The following is a 27,851-nucleotide window of genomic DNA, read 5'->3' on the forward strand; positions in this document are numbered from 1 at the left end:
AAAAAAATTGAGATATAGTTGATGTACAATATTATGTAAGTTGCAGGCGTACAACATAGTCATTCAAAGTTTTTAAAGGTTATGCTCCTTTTATATATTCCTTGTGCTGTACAATATATGCTTGCAGCTTGTTTATTTTATACATAGCAGTTTGTACCTCTTAACCCCCTTCCCTTATCTTGCCCCTCCCCCCTTCCCTCTCCCCATGGGTAACCACTAGTTTGTTCTCTGTATCTGTGAGTCTATTTCTTTTTTGTTATAGTCACTAGTTTGTTGTGTTTTTTAGATTCCACATATAAGTGATATCATACAGTATTTGTCTTTCTCTGTCTGACTTATTTCACTAACCTAATGCCCTCCAAGTCCATCCATGATGTTGCTGCAAATGGCATTATTTCATTCTTTTTTCTGGCTGAGTAATATTCCATTGTATATATGTACCACATCTTTATCCATTCCTCTGCTGATGGACATTTAGCTTGTTTCCATGTCCTGGCTATTGTGAATAGTGCTGCAGTGAACATTGGGGTGCATGTGTCTTTTCAAACTATGGTTTTCTCTGGATATATGTCCAGGAGTGGGGTTGCTGGATCATATAGTAGCTCTATTTTTAGTTTATTAAGGGACCTCCATCCTGTTCTCCATAGCGGCTGCCGCAATTCACATTCCCACCAACAGTGTAGGAGGGTTCCCTTTTCTCCACATCCTCGCCAATGCTAGCTATTTGTGGTCTTTTTGATGATAGCCAGAATGGCATGTCATTTTCATATAATGTCATGAAATATTGTTCTTTGGATTTTCTTCTCAACCATTTAAACATGTGAAAACTACTTTGTCCACCTCACAGGCTGCACAAAATTCAGTGGCGGGCTGGGGTTTGCCTTGCTGGCCCCAGTTTGCTGACCCTCGATGAAGTTAAGAAGTTCACGGTTACCTGCAAAGCTCTAAGCGTCTAGGATGGATTCGTTCATTCCCTCATTCGTTCATCTTGTTTTGGGGGCCCGCTTTGTGGCGGTGTCACTGATCTGAGCCCTTGAGATACAGAAGGAACGTGACATCAGAGAGGACACCAAACAATTCATCCAAAGGATTGGAGGCGAGGAAAAACTATTTTCTTCTGTCCGCCTTCGTTTCTCCAGCTGGGGTCCAATAAATTAGAATGGCCAAGATGGAGTGAAAAGTGTTAAAGACAAGATGCAGGCCCCAAATGAGCATTTCTGCTAAGCCTCACATCCCCCAACGGAAACTTAATTACACTGTTGGTCTCTCCCAGAAAGGAATCTCAAACCAGTCAATCAAGAAAGTAAATGGGTAGATGCCAGGGGCCCGGGTTTCGGGGGAGGGGGTGAGGACGTGGAAGGAGGAGTTAGCGTGTAATGAGGACAGAGTTTCGGTTTAGGAAGGTGAAAAATTCGAGAGATGGAGGACGGTGAGAGTCATACAACTGTGGGCTTGTACTTCGTGCCACTGAGTTGTGCGGTTAAATATGGCTAAAATAGTATGTTTTGTATTATGTGACTTTTACTTCAATAGAAGAACATAAAAAAAAAAAGAAGAATCACCTGGTGAGCCCTACAGAGGGAATGTGCCTGAGAGGCCCCTGCTGTCCCCTGAAGGAAAGTGACCTTGCCACACTGAATCCGCTGTTTTTCTGGTCTAACTTCCTTGCCCTGCTCTCTTCTACCTGCAAAAGTGTTTCATTGTGTACAGCTCCTTGGAGCTCCTTTCTATCTGCTGGATGGGAGGTTGCCCAATTCATGACTCATTAAATCAAGCCAGAAAGACCTTTACAATCAACTCAGTTGAATTTTTTAAAAATTGGAACTGGTTTATTATCCTGGATAAGGTAAAATGCAAAGTTTTACCAATGTTTTTCTTTAAAAAAAAAAATACTTCTTTTGAAGTATAGTTGACTTACAATGCCGTATTAGTTTCAGGTATACAGGAAAGTAATTCAGTTTTATATATACATATGTGTGTATATATATATATATATATATATATGTGTATGTATACACTTTTTAAGATCGTTTTGCTTTATAGGTTATTACAAGATATTGAGTAGAGTTCCCTGTGCTCTACAGTAGGTCCTTGCTGTTTATCTATTTTATACATAATGAAAACGTTTGAAATATTGTGAGAATGACCAACATGTGACCCAGAGACACGAAGTGAGCAAATGCTCTTGGGAAAAACATGCAGGGTTGCCTCAAAGCTTTCGTGTGTTACAAAAAACCAAACCAAAACAAAACAACTGCTCTATCTTAGAAGTGCAATAAAATGAGGTCTGCCTGTAACTGCAAACAGAAAGAAAGGAGTTCGTGGTGTTCGGCTGCCTTCGCTGTCACTACAGATAAATCAAATCTGGAAGACACCCCCACCCATACACACACCCACCTCCTTGACTTTGCAAGTGTTTTCTCTCAGGGCGTGTCGTGACCCGGTGTCACCCTGACCAGAGCACATTGACTGCCAGACAGGCCAGCTCCAGAGGACGAGGGACATGTGATTTTTACGTGGCTGGTGATACCAAATGTCTTCCAGATGCTGGATGGCCCATTTTTTAAAAAGTCTAATTCGTCATTAGAAAATGAAAAAGTGTATGGGTGTCCTTTTCATTTTCATTGAGTAAAAGTCGCCTTTGCTCACACTGATTTTTAGGGCCATTAGTTGGTTGAAACTTGGGGACCCTTCAAAGACATGTGGGAGGCCCCGAAATAGTCTAAGCCGAGGGAGTGCTGAGATGGGAAACGGAATTTCGAGGCAAATAAGCACGGCAGCTGGAGTGCTCTCCACGTGTGATTATTAACGAACGGTTCCTGACGGGCTGCGTGTTGAAAACATTAACAGAGCAGATTCACCTGTCCCGCGAGATGAGGAACCTTATCTTATTTTATTTTATTTTGTTCTCTTCTATTTTTTCTTTTTTTTCTTGGCTGTGCTGGGTCTTTGTTGCTGTGTGCGGGGTTTCTCTAGTTGCGGCGAGCGGGGGCTACATTTCATTGCGGTGAATGGGCTTCTCACTGCGGTGGCTTCTCTTGCTGCGGAGCACGGGCTCTAGGCGCGCGGGCTTCAGTAGTTGCAGCACGTGGGCTCAGTAGTTGTGGCTCGTGGGCTCAGTAGTTGTGGCTCATGGGCTCTAGAGCGCGGGCTTAGTAGTTGTGGTGCACGGGCTTAGTTGCTCCACGGCATGTGGGATCTTCCCGGACCAGGGATCAAACCCGTGTCCCCTGCATTGGCAGGCAGATTCTTAACCACTGTGCCACCAGGGAAGTACCTCTATTTTTATTTGTTTTATCTTATTCTCGTCTATTCTACTTTATTCTTACTTTATTCTATTTATTTTACCTTATTTATTCTTATTTTATTCTTAGTCGCACTTTTATTCTATTTATTCTGTTCTATTCTACTGTTCTTATTTATTTTGTTTTATTTTAGTTTAGTTTAGTTTTTCACAATTTATGGGATTTCTTTGTATCCCAATTTAAGCAATCCAACTGTAATCCAAGTATTTTAAGACAAAGGGTAAAGATACTCCCTGCCTTGATATTTGATGAAATTGTGAATTATTGATCATTTTTAAGGTGTAGTAGTTTTTAAATATGAAATTTCACCTTCAGAGATACTCAAATATTTATTGATCATTTTTAGGGTGTAATAGTTTTTAAATATGAAATTTCACTTTCAGAGATAGTTACTCAAATATTTGCAGATGAAGTTTTATGATGTCTGGGATTTGTTTGTAAATAATCCAGGGTGAGATGAGGAATAGATGAAACAAGACTGGCTGAGTTTACAAGCGTATACTATTCTTCTGACCTTTGAAGAAAGGAACCTCCTATTTTAAACGAAACATTGAAAAACAGATTATATGGCGCACTCACAGGGGTGACAGCGAAGGAATTTGCTGAGTGGAGTATGGCTCAGTGACGCCTTGACACGTCCTAGCGAATGAAGGGCCATTAAGAAGTGGTTCATGGGCTTCCCTGGTGGCGCAGTGGTTGAGAGTCTATCCGCCAATGCAGGGGACACGGGTTCGAGCCCTGGTCTGGGAAGATCCCACATGCCGCAGAGCAACTAGGCCCGTGAGCCACAACTACTGAGCCTGCGCGTCTGGAGCCTGTGCTCTGCAACAAGAGAGGCCGCGAGAGTGAGAGGCCTGCGCACCGTGATGAAGAGTGGCCCCCGCTTGCCAAAACTAGAGAAAGCCCTCGCACAGAAACGAAGACCCAGCACAGCCAAAAGTAAATTAATTAATTAATTAATTTTTTTTAAAAAAGATAAAAATTTACAAAATTAAATATAAAAAAAAAAAAAGAGAAGAAGTGTTTCGTGAAGCCCATTGCTCATGGCGGGCTGAACAGAATGGTGACAACCTTCCCACATCTGGGCCACTCCCCTCCCCGTGAACCCCAGCGCAGAAGCAACCTCAGAAGACATTTCCCAGCTTCCCTTGCAGCTGGAGGAGGGGACCTGAATCCTGGGGTCTGTGACCAGATGCATCTGTTCCCAGGCTTTTCATGGGGGGCTCGAGACACAGCTGGAAGTCAGTCTCTCCAGAGGCAGAGATGGGACAGCAAGGCTGAGTTCCCGGGGCTGTGGTGCCCAGAGAAATATCCTCACAGGCCAATTTTGGGGTTTGGTTTGGGGGCCTTTTCCTGGCTGCAGGGTCCCAAGGCTGGTTCTCCAGCTGAAGTCATTTTCTGATAGTGCATAACTAACTAGTGCAAATTTAGCATCTTAAATCAACACACATTTGTTATCTCATGGTTTCTGTTGGGCCAGGAGTCCAAGGCTGGCTTAGTTGGGTTCCTGCTTCAGGGTCTGAGCAGGCAGCCATCCTGGGATAAGCTGGGCTGTATTCTCATCAGATGCTCAGCTGGGGTCAGGTCCACTTCTTGTGGAGTTTGAGGCTGTTGGTGGAATTCATCTCCCAGCAGCTGCAGGCAGGGCTGATGTTTCCAGTATCTTGCTGGAAGCAGCTCTCAGGTCACCGATCCTTCTGTATCATGTGAGTTCCTCTATCTTGGTCATTTACCTCATGGCAGCTTGGTTTGCCAAAGCCAGTGACTAGAGGAGAGAGAGAGAGAGAGAGAGAGAGAGAGAATGAGAATAGAGCTTTTCTTGCTAAGAAGGCTACATCGTGTGTAATCATGGCAGGGACATGCCATCCTTTTTGCCATATTCTCTGGGTTAGAAGCACATCTCAGATCCCACCCACACCCAAGGCAAGGGGATTATACAAGATTATAAACATATAAACATTTCATATCTGGGCACCCACCGGCTCTTTTAGCAATTCTGCAAATATCCAAATTCCTTTTTTTTTTTTGCAACATCATTCAGAATTCTATTTTTTGCTTGCACCTAAGAAACTTGATAGAGGACAGATCAACAGTGCAGCAGAATGACCCAAAACGACACTTGTGTCCCTTAATTATTTCTGCCTCTGACTGTCCTGTGTCTCTCCACCCTCCCTCACACACACACACACACAAAAACGATGATGTGAAGAAAGGCATGTGAGTGCAGAGAGGATATCGTTAAGACCATGGACTCATCATTGTTTTATGGGAAAGACTGTCCGCACGGGTCTGATCTTTGTGTGCGTTTCCAGGGGCTGCCATAACAAATTACCTCAAACGAGGTGTCTGAAAAACAACAGGAATTCATTTGCTCATAGTTCTGGAGACCAGAAATCTGGAATCAACGGGTCAGTGAGGCTGATTCCTTCTGGAGGTTCTGGGGGGAGAATCTGTTCCATGCTGCAGCCTCCACTTCATTCGTGTGGCCTCAGAGGCCACCTGTGTCTTCACATAGGTCTTCTTGGACCACCTCCTGCCTATCACCCTCCATCCTCATCACCCTCTCTCTCCATCACCCTCTGTATTTGTCAGGGTTCTCCAGAGAGACGGAAAAAATAGGATATGTGGACATACGTATAAGAGAAGATTTATTATAGAAATTAGGGACTTCCCTGGTGGTCCAGTGGTAAAGAATCCACCTTCCAATGCAGGGGACGCAGGTTCTATCCCTGGTTGAGGAACTAAGATCCCACAGGCCACAGGGCAACTAAGCCCGTGCACCACAACTACTGAGCTCGAGCGCCTCAACTAGAGAGCCCGCGTGCTGCAAACTACAGAGCCCACACGTTCTGGAACCCGTGCACCACAACTGCAGAGCCCACGTGCTTTGGAGCCCACGTGCCACAACTAGAGAAGAGAAAACCCGCACGTCACAACTAGAGAGAAGCCCACACGCCCCAATGAAGAGCCTTCGCATCACAAAGAAAGATCCCGCATGCCTCAATGAAGATCCCGCGTGCCACAACTAAGACCCAAAGGAGCTAAATAAATCATTAAAAAAAAGAAAGAAAGAAAGAAATTGTCTCATGGTTATGGAGGCTGAGAAGTCCCACAGTCTGCTGTCTGCAAGCTGGACACCCAGGAGAGCTGGTGGTGTTGTCAATCCAAGTCCAAAGGCCTGAGAACGCTGAGAAGATGGATGTCTTTGCTTAAGCAGAGGGGGAGCAAATTCCTCCTTCCACCATCTTGTTTTTCCATTCTAGCACTCACTGGGCTGGATAAGTCCCATCCACATGGGGTTTGACCTCATTCTTTTGGCTTCCAGCTTTCTGGAAGAGTCTTAGCCAACAACTTTACACTCCTGACATGGCCTCAGATGTAAAATTAAAGCCACATGGACTTGCTTGCTGGCATCTGTTTTTTGTGTGTACCACCAAAAATGAAGTATTTCTTACTCATGATCATTTCCAGTCAGTGGCATTTAAACAGGAAAAAATTACGGATTTGACTGTGAAACATTTCCTGTGACTTTTGGCTATACTAGTGTTCTACTTGTGCTTTTTTCTTTTTCTTTTTTTTTCTCTTCCCTGATACACTCTCTTTATATTAAGAAGCACCAATATTTCAGATATAATTAAAGACTATTTCAAACACTCCTATATACATTTTTTTAGTCTCAATTTTCTAACATCAGCTCGATGACAGATAGATGAGGGAAAAAATGATTCCTACCAATGAGAAATGCTGACAATAAGAAATAAAGTTCTAGGGGGCAGGTAGCTGTGTAGGTGGGGGCTTGGAGGAGGGAAATGCTTGTGGGCTTGGCCCTGGTGACTGCCAAAGGCCAGCGGGTCAGGTGCTGCCCAGGCTTGAAGATTAAAGCCTTAAGCTTGAAAGGGCACTAGAGCTGATCTGATTCAGGGTAGCAGACTGGCTGAATATACACCAGATTGCAAATTTGTCAATTTTGGCTGACTACCCAAGAATAATTTAAACATCAGGAGAAAGTCTGGTGGACATGATTCGGTGTGGCCAGGTGCTAATAACATTCATCCCTCCATCCCTCCATCCATCTGACCTTCCTTCCCTCCATCCTCCCACCCTTCCATCCATCCACTCACTCATCCATCCATCCACCTACTATCCATTCATCCATTCATCCATCCCTCCATCCATCCAACTGATACCCACTCATCCATCCACCCATCCATCCAACAGCCATCCATCCACCTGTTACCCACTCATTCATCCATCCATCCATCCATATATCCTTCCTTCCTTACTAGCTTCCTTTCTTCCTGCCATCCACTTTGTGTACGTGTGAGACTTCAAGTTGACCATCCCATATCCTTTATCCCTTCTTCCACAGTACGGAGCTTTGATTTTATTGCGGGTGGTGATGTAGTGGACATTGTTGATGCTCCCCAGGCCTGGACACCTGACTGCCAACAGCTATGAGTGTTGGCTATTAACTGCCCCTTCTTCACAGAACGGTCCTGGCCTGAAGATGAATCACCTCACCCTAAAGGTTATGCCCATATACCCCCTTCCTAGGGTTGAAGGCAGTGCCTGGCCAACGACTGATGACTGGGGAGGACAGAAGCCCCTCTGGCCTCTAGGAGATACATCCCATGCCCCAGTGTGCCCGGCAGGGTCAGGGTAAGCCTCATCCCCAGCTGACACTACCTCCTTGCTCAGCTCTTGCCCCCGTCCTGGCCAGCCTCCCTAACTTTCTCCTCCCGGGAGCTCTCCCTCCGTAACCTGTTGGCACAAGAATGCCCATCTCAGGTTCTGCTTCTGGGAATGCAACTTGAGCCTCTTCTTTCTCACTGGCAGTACTTGATATTTTCTGCCAACTCCAGGAGGGCACTCTGCTCATATATTTTCTGGACTTCAGCCTTCCCATGGTCCTTCTGTCTGTTCTCACTGCTTCCACGTCCAGGGGTGAGAGGGGAGGTCAGACTCCATCCTATTAAATTACCATCATATTTCCAGGACCTCCTTCCTGAACTAGGCCACACTATAGGACATTCTCCAAATTTCCACTCTTACAATTTTAAAATACATTTACCTCCTATTCAAAAATAATACAGTACAGAAAATTTAGAAAACACAGACACCAAAACATCCCTCATAATATAAGAACTAATCCCTACTAAAGGTTTAGTGTGTATCCTGCTATTTACTTTCACTTACTTGTAGAGAGTTTCTATAGAACATGCATTGGTTTAGGCTCTGCCTTTAAGATTTACGAGTATTTGCAAATCATTAAACATTCTTCTACGATGCTTTCAAATGGCTGCAGAGTTTCCCAGTACACACTGATTTCCTGTAGTGTCTATAGTTGTTTTTTGTTGTGTTTGTTTCTACTATTTTGCTGTTGTAAAGAATATTCTTGATGGATGGAGGTTGTTATGGACTGAATGTGTGTGTGTTCCCAAAAATTCATATGTAGAAGCCCTGATTCCCGAGGTGATGGTGTTAGGAGGAGGGGCTTTTAGGAGTTGATTAGGGTTAGATGAGGTCATGAGGATGGGGTCCCTGTGATGGGATTAGTGTCCTTATAAGAAGAGGAAGAGACACCAGAGCTGTCTCTCCATCTTGTGAGGACACAGTGAGAAGGTGACCATCTGTAAGCCAGGAAGAGAGCCTTGCAAGGAACTAATCTGCCCACGCCACGATCTCAGACCCCCAGCCTCCAGAACTGTGAGAAATAAATGTCTGTTGTTTAAGCCGCGTGTGAGTGTGTGTTTTAGAGGAAATACATACATATGCATGAATATCTGGCTTGGAGAGCAGGTTATGAATGGACCAAAGTCAGATGAATTAGCAGTTAAAAACTGGAGAGATAGACGAAGTCCCAGCTTAAGATGGGGAGTCACCAAGGGTAACGCTGAAACACAGAATTGCCCTTTGCATCCATCAAAAATGGTCCAACCTTGGTCACGTCCTGTGGTTCAACCAGTATAATGCACGTGTTACTGAACCAGGTTTGTTTGCCTGACACCAAGCAAGCCAAACGCTGTGATGCTGAGGTTTGCAGCAGAGAGAAAGGGTTTATTCACGAGGCAGCCAGGTGAGAAGACAGGAGAAGAAATCTCACATTGGCCTCCCTGAAGGCGAAGGGCTTAGGGTATTTATGGGGCAAAGCTGAGGTGTGGGGAGTGTGTGGAAAGGTGACTGAAGATAAGAAAAAAATGTGGTGATCACATTGGTCAGAATGGCCATCATTAAAAAGTCTGCAAATAATAAATGCTGGAGAGAGTGTGGAGAAGAGGGGACCCTCCTACACTGTTGGTGGGAATGTAAATTGATACAGCCACTATGGAGAACAGGATGGAGGTTCCTCAGAAAACTAAAAATAGAGCTACCATATGATCCAGCAATCCCACTCCTGGGCATATACCCAGAGAAAACCATAATTCAAAAGATACATGCACCCCTATGTTCATAGCAGCACTATTTACAATAGCCAAGACATGGAAGCAACCTAAATGTCCATCGACAGATGGATGGATAAAGAAGATGTGGTACATATGCACAATGGAATATTACTCAGCCATGAAAAAGAATGAAACAATGCCATTTACAGCAATACAGATGGACCTAGAGATTATCATACTAAATGAAGTAAGTCAGAAAGACACGTACCATATGATGTCACTTATATGTGGAATCTAAAATTTGACACAAAAGAACTTATCTACAAAACAGAAACAGACTCACAGATATAGAGAAAACACTTGTAGTTGCCAGTGGGGTGGGGATTGGGGGAGGGAAGGACTGTGAGTTTGGGGTTAGCAGATGCAAACTAATATATATAAGATGGATAAACAACAAGGTCCTACTGTAGAGCACAGGGAACTGTATTCACTGTCCTGTGATAAACCATAATGGAAAAGAATATTAAAAAAAGAATGTGTGTGTGTGTGTGTGTATATATATATGTATTTATGTATAACTGAGTCACTTTGCTGTACAGCAGAGACTGGCACAACACTGTAAATCAACTATACTTCAATAAAAAAAAATTAAAAAAAAAAAAAAGAAAAAAGTGAGTTGATCGTCACTCTGCGAAGGTGCAACTAAGGTCCAGGCTTCTTCATGGGACCATTGTTCAGAAAATGTTGGCATTGGCTTGTTCTGAGGGTTGAGTTTTTGGCCCTGGGATGTGAAAAGGTCATCAAGTGAACTCTCATAAATGCCCAGTTGGAGGGTCTGTAGTCTTGACCAGTCTTACCCGGCTTGAGCTCAAACTGGACACAGCTGAACCCAAGTTCCTGAAAAATAATTCAGGCAAACATCTGACAGTTTAGGCTCCGTGATGCTTGGGGAGCATGTGAGCCTTTTTGTTTTCTGGGGGGTTTTTTTGGTAGCAACAATTAAAGTGATCAGTGAAGGCAGGTTCCAAGTTCATTATGTATTAAGCACGTTACAGTTGAATGCATCTAACTGATGACTCTCCAGGGTTCCCCACTCGGAGCAAGAGGCCTGTTCCCAAATGCGATCCAGCCAGCTCCCAGCCCAGCTTATGGACTTCACATGGGTTCTGTGGTGTTTGGATACAAGTGAGGAAGCTTTTTCGACTAATTTAATTTTCATTCTGGAAGTTAGAGCTTTTTGAAGCCAAAGCATCTGCATGATGTTATGGAAATTTTTATTTTGAACTAAGGAAGGCAGCACTTAAAAAAAAAAAGAAAAGTAGCCAAAAGTCATCTTAATAAATTACAGAAGTCTTCAGAATGCGCCTCTGTAGGGACATAAATAAAAAACCTCCAGGCCTGGCATTCAGAGAGCAATGGTGCCTAAGGTTATGGCTGATGATGGGGACTTAGCCCCTCAGTGACCAAATGCACACAGCCTCCAGAAGCTTCTAAGAAAAGAAAAGTGTCAGCCGTGGTACAGCTCAATTGTCAGAGGTTGGAGATTTGCCAGGTAGGGCCTTTCTTTTGAAGGTAACTGGGGTGAACTGAAAAGTTCCCAAGGAAGGGTCTTTGGAATTTGACCTTGGCAGGAAGCACATGGTTTCTTTTATCTGTGCTTCATTGGGGGGCTGACTTACCTCAAGGTGCCAAAATGGCTGCAGCAGCTCCAGCATCCCCTTCCTCACTCAGAAGTGCCCTGGAGGTCCTCTTGTTTACAACTGCCCAGGGTCCATACCCTCTATGGGCTCCAAGACTGTGGTCTGGGAAAGGGAAAGTGGTCATTGGCAGAGTCAAGGCTGAAAAGCGAGGGGTAGAAAAAGATATACAGAGAAATTTGCATGGAGGTAGGGGGCTCTCTGGCTGAGTGGTCAACCCAGGTTAGCTACAAGAAGGGACACTTCAAAGGCAGGTTTTTTGGTTTTTGTTTTCCCCCAGAAATGATTCCATTACCTTCCTGCCTGTAGACTACAATCATGTGTTGGGGTTTCAGTTGGCCAAGAAAAAGAACCACCTTCTCCCTGGGTCCAGGTGTGTTTGTTCAGACTGCTGGTCTTGTAAGATAAGCAGTCTGGGGGCCCTGGGGTGTGGGTCCAGGCACCTCTGGCCAGATGTGTGTCTGACCCAGGGGGTACACGTGTCCGTTGTGTATGGCGGCAGATGGCGGCGTTAGGCCAGGTGTCAGGAGGGCAGGGAGGAGGGGCCCTGAGTCATCCCGGGAGCGGGAGGGGCATGATGGGTAGGACCTGGCCCTGGATGGGTAGGGTCGGTAGGGTCGGGAGGGTAGAATCTCGGAATGTGACTCAGGGCTATTTCTCGGTCTGACACCTTCGTTCCAGTGTCCTGAAGGAACACGGATAGAATTTTAAGCTAATATCTTAGTTTAAAAAACATTGTGAAGCCTGGGACAGGGAAGGGCACCCACACTGCAGCTGTGGCTTGTGACTGTCGCCAGAGATGCCCCTCCCACCCCAACCTGGGCGCCAGCTGCCTCGGATGGGGGAGGGGAGACATGTCCCACCCCTCCCCACCTCCGGCTCGGCGGGGAGACGTTTCCGGAGCGCGGAGGCTCCTGCAAAGGAGGTCCTTGGTCAGGCTGGGGAGTAAGGGCGGCCCTGCGCCCCAAAACCCCTACCCGTGCTCTGCGCTCTGCTACTCCAGACTGGACTTTGGGGACCGCGGGCTGTTGCACCCGAGGCAGGGGGTCCACCCTTAGCAGACCCCGGAGGGGGGTGCTTCACTCCGTTATCTAGAGAGGCCGCCCGGGGGGGTGGGTCCCCGTTAAAGAAGGGTGGAAGGGTGGAGACGCGGCCGTACACTTTCGGATCAGGAGGAAATGGCCTCGCCCCGCCTCCCGCGCGCGCGCCCTGCCCCTGCGGCTCCCCGGAGACCTGGGCCGGGGCGGTCGCCTGCGGGAAGGGCTGAGGCAGGGGCGGGGCGACCGCGCTGCACCCCGACCCGGCCCCGCCCCGGGGGGTGTCCCTCCCGCCGCCGCCGTCCGCGCGCCACTCCCGGGACAGACCCTGCGCGGCGCGGCGCGCACCATGGCGCGCCGGGTGGCCCTCGCGCTGTTGCTGCTCGGCCTGCTTGGCACCCAGGTGCCCACCCGGGGTGAGTGAGCGGCGGCCGGTGGGGCTCACGGGGGCGCGGGCCTGGCTTGGGGACCCGCGTCGGGGCCCCAGGGAAGGGTCGCGGGAGGGGGTCGAACCTTGGGGCACGGACGCTCCGTGTGGGGTGGACATACTTCGGGGGGCATAGTGCGTAGGGCACGCAGTTTGGGGGGCACACTGGGGGAGGATGCACCTCGGGGGCGCGCTGTGCGGGGCCTACACACCTTGGGGGGCCCATGGCGAGGGACGTACTTTGGGGGCGCACTGTGTGTGGGGGGGGCGCGTGGAGGGGGACGCGCCGGGGACCCCCGAGCCCTCCTTCCCGCCGAGAGGGACCCGCTGTGCCAACGGGTGGCCAACGCCCCAAGGAGGCGGCCTTACCCTTTCTTCCCCGCTTTCTGCCCGGGCGCCTTTGGACTCACTCCGCAGGCGGAACGTCAGCGTTTGTTTTCAGATTCACAGACTCTTAGAAGTTGGGAGGCCCCTGGGTGGGGCGGCGGCGCCCGAGTCCCCCTTGCCCTCCCCCCGGGGTTCCCTTCAGTTCCCGGGCGCGCGTGTGCGCCCCTGCGGCCGCCCCGCGCCCCGGCCAGAGCGCTGGCAGGGCCCGGGCACCGCGTCTTTGTTCGGGCGCTCGGTGGCCGCCTCCGGGCGCCACGCCCTGCGGCCCGGGACTAAATTTGGACTCGGCCGGGGAGCCTGAAACCCGGGAAACGGGGAGGAAGGCAGGAAAAACTCGGAGCTCTAGAAACGCCCAGCAGCTCGTGGGGTGTCCGGGCCGCGGGGACTTCAGGCGAGCGCGCGGTCGGGTGCAGAACGGCGCCGCCAAGGGACACGTATTCTCAGCGGATCGTCCGTGTGTCCGAGTAGATAATTCGGAAAACTGCACCCAAAAAAGTGTCCGGAGAAGGACAGGACGCCCGGGACGCCCACACTCCCTAGCCAACCTGGCCTCTTTCTGGTTCTTGCCTGCGTTTTTCTTTCTCCTTCTAAAATGGAAGTTGAGATCCTGTTTTCCTGTCTCTCTCTCTTCTCTTTTAAAAGGAAAGTTGGGATCCTGCTGGGCGTGGCTTAAAAAACAGGTTTCTCCGACTAACGGTTGTTTTCTCTCCTTTATATGGTTATTTTTAAGTGGACAGCCACTAGGGCAGTGTCTTTCAGGAGTGGTCTGATCGGTGGTGGACACATTTTAGGAACCAGACACAGGACAGAGAAGGCCTGGTGTTTACCTGGAAATTTCCAGCTCAGCGCTAGAGGTTGAATGTTGAGCCCTGGTCCCCCGCCTGATGTTTATTTTAGGGAGGATTTGCTAATTGATATCTGCATTTTTAAAATGTGTGCCATGTATTCTAGAAGTTGTGTGTGTTCGTTGCAGGCTTTAGAAAAAATTCAGTCTCATCCATGGGGACCTCTTGGAATAGTTTACAGCTTGGTGGGGAGGGCCTGGGATGGGTTTCCTGTTTCTCTCTTTCCTGCCCTAAATCCCACCTAGCTGCCTCACCACAGAGTTCTTCATTAGTTTTGTTTTTGTTTTTGTTTTTCCTGCTGTGTGGTTGAGTCACACCTGCTCACGAGAATTTTTCGTGCGTCCCCCTGGCTACACCTTCATTCATGTTTCATGAGTTAATTCCCCTCTGAGCCCTTAACTGTGTGCCACGCCCCAAGGGAGATGGGTCACAAGGGGTTCTGGTCGCCCAAGAAGGTACCATCTGCTGGGGGAAGGGAAACATCTCATCAGGCAGATAGGACACAGGGCCAAAGAACGGTGACAGTCCCACAGTTCAAGAACTCAGGGGTGGAGAACACAGTCTTGGCCAGTGTGAGGGTTTGGCTGAGTTGGAAGCTGTCTCTGGTGACAGTTGTTTTTTGTTTGTTTTTTAACAGGTTTCACATACAGGTTATATTCTACCCTGTATAAAAAATGTGTAATGTTTAGAAAAAACCCAGAGCACCATTAGCCTAGAATTGCCTGATTTCTATGCAGATTGCTCCCAGCTACTCCGGGTTGCAGGGGGGGGGGGGGTGGAGAGGCAGCCTCGCCCCAAAATAGCAGAGGGAGGACAGAGCCTTCATACACGCTGATCTCTTGGAGGGCGCCTCCCCCTCCCCCGCCGGATCCTTCTGGGGTCCGAGGCAGGGAACGGACTGTTCCTGAGATACAAACGGGGTTTTATCAGGAAAGTTTGCTTTCGAGTTGCTGAAGTTCAGAACACGCTTCCCTATAGAAATCGGGGTTTGGCTTCGTTTCCATTCTGGCTGCAGAAGTCCATTGAGTCAGGGGTAGATCTTCATCGGGGTGCAGATAGCACTGGCCTGGTTTCCGAGGCCTTGGGACCCAGGGCTCTTGTGTTCCCAGGTTTTTCTGGAAATCCCCGTGGGATAGTGTGGCGTGGAGAGACGCAGGGGCCCTAGAAGGAAAGAGGCAACTTCGGCTTTCAGTAAAGCACTGCTTCCTCCCGCCACCAGGGACACTCGGCCATGTCTGGAAATGTTTGTGGTTGTCTCAACTGTAGGGGGCGTGCTCCTGGCATGTGGTGGGTGGAGACCAGGGATGTTTCTCCACAGCCCGCAGTGCCCAGCACGCCCCACATCAGAGGGTCCTCCAGCCCCAGATGTCAGTCGTGCTGAGGCTGAGAAACCCTGACCGAGCATGGAGACGTAATATCAATCATCTGTCTCTCTATCCACCCATCCATCCATCTATTTGTCTACCTATGGCTGTGGTTTGCAACCTGGGATGACTTGGTCCCCCAGGGGGACATATGACAATGTCTGGGGACGTTTCTGGTTGTCACTGGGGGGAGGGGAGCTCCTGGCATCCGGTGGGTGGAGACCAAGGAAGCTGCTCCACACCCCACAGGGCACAGCACGCCCCACATCTGACAGTCCTCCAGCCTCACATGTCAGTCGTGCTGAGGCTGAGAAACCCTGGAATTTCTGTCACAAATTCCAGGTTGTTGGTAGCTGGGGGTTTGGATTCAGTCGTCTTCCTCCAGGTAGGACGCTCACATCCCGGGCTTTAAAACTCCTGGTACCTGGGCCACCTAAGTGCGGACCGGGTGGGAAATGGGTCCAGGAAGGTGCTGAATCCAGGACCCCACGCTCCATCCCAGCCTCTGCACACTAGCCAGTGCTGTTTGAAAATCCAGAAACGCCTAGGGAAAGCGACATTTCCTGGGCAACTGACCGGTTTCCGGGGATTCCCTCATCATCCCCACCCAAGCGGGTGTGGGCTTGGTCTCTCCAGCTTCCCATCCAGCTCTGCCTGTTTCTGCTTACCAGGCAGAGAAAGTGAGTTTCATTTTCCTGCCTGCGTGTTTGGCTCTGATAAAAAGTTAATTGCCTGTTATTTCCTTCAGGGCTTTGGCTCTTTCTTCATTCTCAGTTTATGATAGTTCAACCCCCCTCCCTTTTTTTTTTTTTGCATCTGGAGATACTAAAAGACTTAATTTTGGGGGGGTTTCTTCATGGGCGGGGGATGCACTTCTCTTCATCTGGATGATATGCTAATTGTTCAGAAAAAGAATGCAGGTGGTCGAGTAGTTAAATCCATCCGACGTGTAGGATGCAGGGATTTCATGGATGAAATCTGGAATTTTTTCCAGCTGAGGTTTTCCTCCCAAAGGTGACTGACTACCACACACATGGAGCCCATGTATTTGTTCCTACTGAGATTTTCCAATCACGGTGGCTTCTTTTAGGGAGAAAAGAATCCCATGCCGTGTATGACTTACAGACGGGGTTAGAAAGAAGACGGAGGTCGTCTTAGAGGGGGTGAGGTGCCAACTCATTCAGTGTCCTGGCTTTCCACGGAATCCTTCAGACACCCAGCTGTTTGAGGACGCCCAGCCCTGGTGGCAGTTGGGGAGACACATCTGGCACAAGACATCTCGCTGAGTCCCCATGTGTCTTGTTCTGACACCCGGGTGTCCGTCCCACGTAAATCAGTGGAGATTGCTTTTTGATCTCCTTTGCCAGTTCTTAGGGTTAACGATGGACTGTGTGTTTTCAGATCTCCAAAAGTCCTTTTGGGGGGAAACAATGGTTTTGGAAGTGTTTTCTGCAGACAGAGGGGTGTTTTCTAACCCTCAGAGGATGACACGTACTTGAAAATGAACTACCCGCAGGCATAGTTCATAGTTCATCAACATGGGTTTCATGATACAAGTCACAGCAGCCCCTTTGTGGCGGTAGTGTTTACCAGAGCGTCTTTGGTGGAACAGGGAAGGTGTTGTTGGGGAATTAGAATTCAACCCAGCATCGACCCAGAAAGCCTCTCCGCCAAGGTAGAAGGGAAAGAAACCCATTTTACGATTGAGTAAGCATGATATCAGGATGTGACGTGCATCACAGGTGACCCACTAAGGCTGCAGAGACGCACTTTTAAAAGCAGCTAAGTGAATGTCACCCATTCTGTACAGGTTGTCAAAACAGGCTCCTTTAGCCATTAAAAATATTTACCCACCTTGGAAAAGGACAGAGAAAGAGCTTCTGGAAGCAAAAGGCGAGGGAAGAGAAGTCTCTTCCTTTGTTTCCACCAGGGCTTTTATTTTTAATTGACAGTCACCCTTCCAACCTTATAGGACAAAGACCCACATCACACACACACGCACACACACACACACGCGCGCACGCACACGTACGCACACACGCACGCACACACACACACCCTTCAATCACAGTCAACAACCATGAATATTTTGTGGGACAGGCACACCTCAGAGAGGTTGCGGGTTCGGTTGCAGACCACCCCAGTATAAAGCAAGTCACATGAATTTTTTGGTTTCCCAGTGTATGGAAAAGGCATGTTTACATTAGACTGTAGTCTGTCGGATGTGCAGTGACATTACGTCTTTAAAAAAAAACAATGAACATGGCTTGATTGAGAAATACTTTATTTCTAAACAATGCTGACCATCTTCTGAGCCTTCAGAGGGTTGTAGTAGTAACATCAGAGATCACCGATCAAAGGTCACCGTCACACACATATCATAATGGAAAAGTTTGAACGATTGCGAGGATTACCAAAATGTGACACAGAGACACGAAGTGAACAAAAGTTGTTGGAGAAGTGGCACCAATAAATGTGGTCGAAACAGGGCTACCCCATACCCTCAGTTTGTAAAAAACACAGTAAAGCTAAACGCAATAAAATGAGGTCTGCCTGTGTCTTTCACGTCTGCATCTGTATCTGTCCACATAGGGACACAGGAGTTGCTTTTCTTTTTTTTTTTTTTTTTTGCTTTTTGGAATCTCCTGTTTGTATTCTTTGCCTAATTCTTTTTTTAAATTAATTAATTAATTTGTTTATGGTTGCATTGGGTCTTTGTTGCTGCACGTGGGCTTTCTCTAGATGCGGCGAGCGGGGGCTACTCTTCGTTGCGGCGCGCGGGCTTCTCATGGCGGTGGCTTCTCTTGTTGCGGAGCACGGGCTCTAGGCGCACGGGCTTCAGTAGTTGTGGCACGTGGCCTCAGTAGTTGTGGCTCGTGGGCTCTAGAGCGCAGGCCCAGTAGTTGTGGCGCACGGGCTTAGCTGCTCCGCGGCACATGGGATCTTCCCGGACCAGGGCTCGAACCCGTGTTCCCTGCATTGGCAGGCGGATTCTTAACCGCTGCGCCACCAGGGAAGCCCCTCTTCGCCTAATTCTTACGGCACTTTTGGGTGTTGGAACACGACTGTGTTAGTTTCAGCTTTGTCTTGAATGACTCAGTGTGGCCACTGTCTCGCTACTCGTATTATTTTTAAAAAATCTCGTAAACAGAAAACCAGAAACTTCCTTTTTTTTTTTTTTCTCCCCCTAGAGTTAGATATAGGCCCTCTAAGCGGTGTTTTTCCAGTGGCGGTTAGGGACCCTTGGACAGGCTGGGGATTTAGTGCACGTCCAGCAGCCTTGAAACGAAGAAGATCAAATAGAGTAGAAAACGCCAGCATGCTTTACCCACGCTTTGCTAAGGAAGCATCGCTGTGGCTTTGGTGCCCGTTCATCTGTCTGAGTGGACTGGCCGTGTCGTAAAATGTCTTTATTTCCGCAGACGGCAGGCAGGGGCGTTTGAAATCCGTTGCAAATCTGAACCCCTTTTCCATCGCTCCTGCCTTCTGCACTTGGACGTTTTTGATAGAACCCCTTTGTTTTCAAGAAAAGCCATAAAGCTGCAGGGCATCAGCAACTTTTCAAAGAGCCGAGTAATGACTCCCAAGGGTGCTTTTGAGAAAAAAAAAAAAGAGAGAGAGAATTCATTTTCATTCTTGCCTGTTCACCGCCCTTCGTGAGAAGGCGAAGAGCCAGACCTGTTGTATTCCGGGACTTGGAAGGCATTCGTCATCCGCAGACAATGCAGCCAGCGAATTCCAATTCCGGCTGTTTCTGTTTGTGCATCCGCAGGGCGTTCCACCCTCCCCCTCCCCTCCCCCCTCCCCTCCCCCTCCCCTCCCCCTCCCCTCCCCCTCCCCTCCCCCCTCCCCTCCCCCTCCCCTCTCCCCCTCCCCCTCCCCAGGCCGCCCAGTGCAATCGCGCTGTGGCAATGCGGCCGCAGGAACGCACTGGACCCGACCTACTGGTGCACAAAGAGTAAATCGATGACGTTGTCTTGGGGGCAAGACACAGACAAGGCGGCATATAGACCTTGTCCCCGCTGGCAAGACCTCAAATATTGCCGATCAGCGTCTGCTGTCCTTAGCTGTTTTCTTTTAGGAAAGGGTCTGGGGTCAGTTCTCAATGGAAGTTAAAGAGGTGCTGTTTGCCCCGTAGTTGGCCCAGAATGTGCCCCACCAGGTGAAGAAGACTCAGGAAGGAGAATCCTTAGGTGTTTGACACAGAGTAACACCGCGGAACAGGAAGAGGAAAGGGTGTGGCTGGGTCTCAGAGGGAGCGGGAGATGCAGGTCAAGGACTGTCTCTCAGAGGTCCACACGCGGTGCTGCTGGACAGACGAGGGCAGCCTCCCCGCCCCCTCCCCCCGCCCTGACTCGACCCCTTGCTGAGGAATTAAAGACTAGTGGCCTGTCTGGAGTGAGGTAGCGCTGGATAGGTGGGATTGATGATTGATGGGTGCACGAATGATAGATAGATCATAGGTTTACAGATGATGGATGGATAGATGGATGGATGGATAGACAGACCGATGGTGGAAGATAGATAACGGATAGATGATAGATAGACACAGGATAGATGGAGAGATGTCAAAAGACAGATGATGGATGAATGGATGGATAAAAGATGATAGATGATAGATAGATATGACAGAATAGATAGAAGATGATAGATAGATAGATAGATAGATAGATAGCTGCAGTACCTATCTCAAATGGTTTCTAGTTGGAGGGGGGACCATTATCTCACTGCTCTGAAACCACCAGCACCTAGACTCACCGTAAGCACACACCAGGCAGTGGGTTATAATCTCTGCATTCCTGCAAGATAAGGCGCTGACTCAGAGTTGGGGAAGGAATCAGGGCACGGGAAGGACAGAGCAGAAGATGCGTCTCAGCTGGGGTGTGGGCTGCATCCTGCTACCATAGACAAAGCTTCCCTGCCCACCTCTTGGAAGGCTGATGCTGGTTCCCCTGGAGTCCCACCCCCAAAGCTCTCTCCACCCTAGGCTAGCTTCCGTAACTGCTGATAGATCTGGCCCGTCTGGTTGCACCCATGGTGTCTACAATGGTCCACATCCCCGGCTTCTCGTGATTTGCTCCCAGGCCTGCATCTCCTCCTTCACTCCTGCTTCTTGTGATAGGACCGTCTGCCCAGATTCTCAAAATGAAAAGTCACCTTTCATTCCTGCCAGCTTCTTCTCCCATATCTGATGTTAGTGAATCCTGTTGATTTCATTTTCTAAATTTTTCTCCACCTATGCTCCTGTCTCCATTTCTGCTTTCATTTTTAAGGCTCCCCCCTTCCCCCCCCCCCCCCCGCCCCGAAATCCTTACAGGAAGAATACAAGAAGCCCTTAACCAGTTTCTTCCCTGGATGCTCAGGTACTTTGAGAAGGTCTGGGGACTCCCTCTCAGAATAACATTTCTTTTTAATGCATAAAATAAAATACATAGGACTGCCAGGGAAACCGATTATATTGAACCAGCTACCCAGTGTGCAGGGGAAGAAATTGCTGGCCTTAGCCGAGGGTGTTGGCAGAGCCTGGACCAAGCCAGCAGAAATGAGAGAGAAGGGACCAGCTGTGTTAAGGAGTAGTAAGGAAATAAAAATCTATACTAGTGGCTTGCAAACCGGCCCCCAAAGTTTTTTCTTTAATTGGCCTGGGACACAGCCTGGGCCTCGGGACTTAGGAGGTCTCCTTGGATGTGCAGCCAGAGTTGAGAACCAAGATCTGTATTTGAGCTTCTGAAACTGTAATGTGCATAGGAATCACCCATGGAAATGCTTTTAGTCTGGCTGGGAGGGATGCTGAGGGCTTCCTGTAGGAGGGCAGCATCTTATCGGGGCTTTGAGGCCTGAATAGGAGTTTTCCTGGTATGGACAGAAGAGATTGGCATTTATGGCCAAGTAGAGGATTCGAGGGAAGCCCCAAGGACGGACAAGGTACCCAAACTATGTGACCCCCTCAGATCATTCACAGGATGCTGGGGGGATTGTAAATTTTCGAGGCACATAGAGTGACATCTATTGTATTTCCGTAACATCTTACAGAAAAACCCGAGTGACCTTTTTGGCCAATCATAGTAGTGATTGTACCATCCATCCTCAGCATTCACAGACTCTGTATTTGCAAATCTGCCTACTTGCTACAATTTATTTGTAACTCCCAAATTGATACTCTCTGAGTTCAGGGATTTGTGCACAGCTGCAAAAAAACGGAGTCACCTTTCCGGTCTCAGATTGTAAACAAGTATCTGTGTAGTGCCACATTTTTGCATTTTTGTGCTTTATGCTTGCGATTTTGCTTCTAAGCACAAGAAGGCTGCCGTGTGCCTGAAATACGTGTGTGAGATGAGCTTCCTTTAGGCAGGAGAAAGAGTGCTGTGAGCATCAACACTCCAGATTAAATAAGATCAAATTCCACAGAAACATGCATGAAGCAAGGTCATGTGCGATTAGCTGATGGCAGTGTGACCTGAGGGTGCAGGAACTTAACCCTGGAGTTCCCCAGGAGCCATGACTGAATATTAGCTCATTCAGCATTTCCGGCGACTGTTAAGAACAAAACCACTACGGATGACGTGCCTTGACTGTGATTCATAAACAGAACTGTCAGGTCTAGTTTCGGGGCCTTGGGCCAGTTTCTGGAGATGCAAAGCCTCCGTGAACTGATCAAGTTTGGGACCTTCTGACTGGGTCATTTAGGGCCAGTGCGAAGGGGCAGGGCGGTGACCCAGGGTGAAGGGTGATAAAATTGGATTTGGGGCTTTGAGTCAGATCCTGGAGATTATCTTTCAGGGGAACAACGACTTGCTTTCCTAGCTCAGGGAGACTGAATTTACTGGGATCCTAGAACTACCTCCCTGCAGCCGGGATGAGGGTCCTGGGCCACTCCTGCCATCCCAGCCCACCCACCTGGAGATGGTTAGAAATGCAGATTCACAGGCCCAGCTCCCACCCACTGAGTCAGTGTCTTCGGGATCGGGGCCCAGGAATCTGGGCTCCCCAAATTCTAAAACTCACTGGTCCACGGCACCCGGAGCCCAGCCGACAGCGTCCCCAGATGCTCTGGGTTCTTCCAAAGCTTGACACAGTCCAGAGTGGCACCCCCAGGGTTACGGTACAAGGGAAGAACCTTTCCCCTCCTTGTCACAAAATCTGTAAGGCAGAATGTTAAATTACATGGCTCGAGAAACGGCAAAACTGTGTCTGGAGCAATTCTTTCCTAGCTACAGAAAAATAAGGGCATCTCTAATATTTAGAAATAAAATAAGATCAAACAGCATTCACCATCACCTCTGGCCCTGGACCAGCCCTGAGCAGCAGGGACCAGCCTGCACGGGGCCAGGGCCGGGGGGGACCCTGGTGTTGCCGTTGACATTGCAGGGGACTGGGGGCGAGTTCTGGGGTCTCCGTTTCTTCCTCCCTAAAGGAGAGTCTCAACAGTATTACCTAGACAGCTCCAGGAGCATGCAGGCCATCCAGAAAACTCCTCCATGGCCACTGTTAGTTTTACGTGATTCTTACCTCATTAGTATGAAAATCTGAAAGCCCAAGGAACCTTTCAACTGCCTAATTTTTATTTTGATTCTAACTTTATTTCTATTTTATTTGTGCCTGTATTTATATTATTAGGTTTTGTGTATAAATGGTAAAATTTATGTATAACTCGTAATTTCTATAATTTATTATAAAAATTTAAATTTTATCTCTACGCTTATTTTCTTTCTAGAGTTTGTTTCATGTATACGTATATCCATTGATATAATTCATAGGTTCTGTGTATAAATTATAAATTACATAATTTATAGTTCGTTATTATAAAATTATATTTTCTATTCTAATTTTATTCTTAGAATTTATTTCTATTATATGTATACATATGTTCATTTATATAATTGATAGGTGCTGTGTATAAATTATGAAGTACATAATTTATAATTTATTTAATTTATAATTAAAAAATTTGTTTCCTATTCTTATTTTATTTCTAGAATTTATCTCTGTTATATTTAAACATATATTAATTTACATAATGATAGGTTTGTGTATAAATTATAATTTATATAATTTGTAATTTATTATTATGCAACTTTATATCTTATTTCTTTTCTAATTTTGTTTCTATAATTTATTTCTATTTTATTTGTATATATGTATTTATATAGCTTATAAATTCTGTCTAAAGTATAAATGACATAATTTGTAACTTCTATAATTATATTTATATTTAATTTCTCTTCTAATTTTGTTTCTAAAGCTTATTTCTACTTTTATATATTTATATAATTTATAAGTTCTGTATATAAATGATAAATTCTACAGTTTGTAATTTCTGTAATTATTATTGCAACTATATTTTCTTTCTGTTCTAGTTTTTTTTTTCTTAATTTTTTATTTATTTATTATTTTTGGCTGCGTTAGGTCTTCGTTGCTGCATGCGGGCTTTCTCTAGTTGCGGCGAGCGGGGGCTACTCTTTGTTGCGGTGCGCGGGCTTCTCATTGCGGTGGCTTCTCCTGTCGTGGAGCACGGGCTCTAAGCTCGCAGGCTTCAGTAGTTGTGGCTCACAGGCTCAGTAGTTGTGGTTCGTGGGCTCTAGAGCGCAGGCTCAGTAGTTGTGGCTCACGGGCTTAGCTGCTCCGCGGCATGTGGGATCTTCCAGGACCAGGCCTCGAACCCATGTCGCCTGCATTGGCAGGCGGATTCTTAACCACTGCACCACCAGGAAAGCCCCGATCTATATTTTCTTTCTGTTCTAGTTTTGTTTCCAGTATTTATTTCTGTTCTGTTTCCAGTTGTATAATTTATAAGCTCCGTGTATAAATTGTGTAACTGATCATCTCTATAAATTGTCATCAGTAGTACGTCTATCTCCTCATTGTGATGGCTGCGTCAGTGCGCCACCCTGATGGAATTTAAGGGAAACCGGATTCGGGCCTCGTGCTGTGCGCTTGTCGCTTGCACAGGTCATGGTTGTGGAACCTCAGATTCGCGGTTCAGCGGGTCTGTGAGGCACGTGCGGCTGCACAGGTTCCCCAGGAGGAGCCCGCGCCCAGGGTGGCCTTGGGGACGGGACGTCCTGGGGCTTTTGTCCTGGGTCTCGGGAGGAGGAAACCGAACAGATGGCTGGGGGAGGAGCGTGCACGGCTGAGGGGGGAGGTGCACGGCGGGGGGGAGGGAGGGTGCACGGCAGGGGGGAGGGTAGACGGTTGAGGGGGGAGGGTGCACGGCGGGGGGGGGGGGTGCGCGGCTGAGGGGGGGTGCACGGCGGGGGGGTGTGCGTGCACGGCAGGGGGTATGTGCGCGCGGTGGGGATGACTCAGGCCCTGCATCCGGCGGGGCCGCCCCACGTCTGGAGGTGTTCCCCTCCACGCCTGGAGGTTGGAGGGGCCGCCTGGAAGCCGCAGAGGCGGTGCAGGCTGCCTCCGATGGGCTGGGCAAAGGCAGCAGGAAGAGAAATGCCTGGGTGTCCGGCTCGGATGCCCGGCCCCTCGCCCAGCCCCACTGGGTCTGCTGTTCCTGGGTTTGCGTGCGGGACGCCGGGGGCTCAGCAGAGGGCTGAGTTGAGCCGTGACCTCTCCCCTAAGCGGGGCCACGTCAGCGGGGCTCAGGAGCCCAGATGCGCGGGGAGCCGGGCGGGGGCTCGGGGCCCAGCTGGGATGGGGAGGCTCCAGGCCCTGGACACGGAGCTACCAGACAGACAGACAGACACGTGCACACACACGTGCACGCATGCTCACACGCAGGGCACAGACACACGCATACATACGCAACACTCACGCTCGGTGCATATTTGCGCGCACACGCGCGCGCGCCCGTGAGCACATACCTGCGCCGCACACGCGCCAGTGCACGTGGACATGCGTGCGCACAGGTACACGTGGGCACGCGTGCAGTTCACCCACATGCAGTGTGCGCGCCCGCGGGTGCACGTGCTCACAGACACGCACACGAGTATACTCACGTGCACATCCGTACAGACACGCCCACACAGGAGCATGCGCGCGCACGCGCCACGTGTAGAAACATCTTACGTTCAAGTGTGTTGCTGTTGGTTTCAGCATTCCAAAGAGCCTTGTCTGCTTGTTCTTTCCAAATCCCCGTCCGAAACGCAGCATCGTCCACTCCTTGAATCGCTCCGTCGCTTTGGCAGAGGCAGCGTAGAGGGAGTGATAACGGTTGTGGGTCTCTAGGCGGACGTACAGGACCAGAGACGCGCATGTATGTGTAGGCTCTGCACCTGCCCGGGGGGCTCTTCGGGGCTGAACAAATCCCACCCTCCCCAGCCGCCCTGGCTACCTCGTGAGCATCTGCCACGTGCTGCAGGAAGAGCTGAAACCACACCTGTCCCTTCCGGGCTCTGAGGTGCAGGAACCAGCGCCCCTCCCCCCGTGAGGGCGGGGGTCCGTCCAGCGCAGGGCCTTCCCAGATCATGCTGCTGCTTCTGCTGCCTGTTTGGTTTTTTTGTTTTTTTAATTTGGGGCACATCTCCTTGTTCATATAGTATTTTTTATTGAAGTAGAGTTGACTTACAATATTAGTTTCAGGTGTACAGCAAAGTGATTCAGTTATACATACACATATATATATATATTTATATTTATATTTATTTATTTATTTATATATTTATAGCAGATTCTTTTCCCTTATAAGTTATTACAAGATACTGAGTTCTGTGTGCTCTACAGTAGGTCCTTGTTGTTTATCTATTTTATATATAGTCATGTGTATCTGTTAATCCCAAACTCCTAATTTATCTGTCCCCCCTCCCTTTCCCCTTTGGTAACCATAAGTTTGTTTTCTATGTCTGTGAGTCTATTTCTGCTTTGTATATGGATTCATTTGTGTCGTAGTTTAGATTCCACATATAAGTGATATCATAGGGTATTTGTCTTTCCCTGTCTGACTTTCTTCCCTTAGTGTGATCATCTCTAGGCCCATCCATGGTGCTGAAAATGGCATTATTTCATTCTTTTTTACCTGCTTGCCTGTTCTTAATACACACATGGAAAATCACACACACACAAATACACTTCCCAAACTACACATAGACACACTTACACATGGGCACACACCCAAACTACACACATGCACATACAGAACCCCACATATACACATACACTACACACACCACAAATACACACATGCCAACTGCACTTAGACACACACATGTGCACACACACAAAGCACACACACACCCCTACACAAATACTCACATACAAACCACCCACATACCTACACACAAAACCCCATGGATCCCAAACCACTCAGTAAACGGACACACACACACACCCAATCGCTCACACACATAGCTGCACACACACACACGAGAGAGAGAGAGAGAGTTACAGGCTGACACCTGTCTGTGAGACATTCAGGGGGACTGAACACATTGCAACCTTCTGGAGGCCCCCGGGGATGAAGATGGCTTGTTACACGCCCAGCACTTCCTGACATGGGACACGTGTGCCCTTTGCTTCTGCACCTGCAGGATGATCCTCCGACCCGCTGTCACTCTCCTTTCCGCTGACCGGACGGTCCAAGTGGACTGTTCCCAAATTCCCTTACTTTGCTTTCCTTCAATCCATCATTAATTGGATAGAAACAGAAATAGTATTGAAATTGCTTCAGTAAAGTGGTAGCAACAGGATAGAAGAACAATGGAATTAAAGGCAGTTTCCCCCCTTCTCTGGGATCACAGGAAATTAAAAAGAAAATTTACCTTTTTCTGGGTTGTCTGGTGTTTCTATGACAAGTACATTTTGGTTGTGTAATTATAGAGATGTTGCTACTCCAAGGGGTTTTTCTCTCCATGTTTTTTCTCCATCATGTATTGGAAATTGTGACTCACCTATTTCAAAACACCTGCTTTTTTAGAATAATGCACGTGCAGAATTATCATGGTTTCCCACTAATTTAATTGCTGCTAAACTCTAAGGTTGTCCATAATCTAAAACATAAGCTGACATATTCTTACGTTTTCGCATGAGAGTGAATATTTCAAATGAGAAATCACAACATGGTGATGCATTTTCAAAGCCGCCAGACATCTCAAAATGCAAAATCATGCCCTTTTTAAATTGTTTTCTTAATTTCCCAATTTACTTTTATTTGACTTATCTCTAATTGGACTCTTTTTCTTTTAGGCCAAGATTTTGATTTATCGCATGCCCTTGATGGTGAGTAATATTAAAACATTTTATAAACTACAGGGGATATTTTATTGGACTATAGTAAATCTTTTGAAATATGTCTTACTACGATAACTAGAGACTCACGTAGGATGAAGAAAATCAAGATGCCCTTGTCAGGGTAAATAAATCTTTTTTGGTGGAATAACTTCCACACTCTGTGGTGGTGGATGAATGCCACGCAGGGTTGCCATGCGCTTGCGGAAGTGGCTGGTCCCCCGTGGGCTGGTCC

General features: G+C 48.0%; 1 protein-coding gene and 1 long non-coding RNA gene across 3 annotated transcripts in view; one reads left to right on the top strand and one right to left on the bottom strand.

Annotated features, from left to right (window-relative positions):
- Positions 1-331: 331 nt before the first annotated feature.
- LOC309652394 lies at positions 332-12,543 on the bottom strand. Its single transcript, XR_014258697.1, has 2 exons — positions 11,368-12,543; positions 332-5,070 (listed from the first exon to the last, which is right to left on the bottom strand). It is a non-coding gene; the product is annotated as an uncharacterized lncRNA (long non-coding RNA).
- A 144-nt stretch (positions 12,544-12,687) lies between these two features.
- LOC309652393 (CD99 antigen-like) overlaps positions 12,688-27,851 on the top strand; it is a 34,207-nt gene continuing 19,043 nt past the window's right edge. The window contains exons 1-2 of one of the 2 annotated variants that reach the window (XM_082446132.1): positions 12,688-12,838; positions 27,575-27,607. In XM_082446132.1, the coding sequence (XP_082302258.1) occupies positions 12,772-12,838; positions 27,575-27,607 (100 nt within the window). In that variant the 5' untranslated portion in view covers positions 12,688-12,771. The remainder of the gene's footprint in view (positions 12,839-27,574; positions 27,608-27,851) is intronic. The other variant, XM_082446131.1, reaches the window with a different exon arrangement.

This window comes from Balaenoptera physalus (genome assembly GCF_965194825.1).
Source record: "Balaenoptera physalus genome assembly, chromosome: X".
NCBI classification, from domain to species: domain Eukaryota; kingdom Metazoa; phylum Chordata; class Mammalia; order Artiodactyla; family Balaenopteridae; genus Balaenoptera; species Balaenoptera physalus.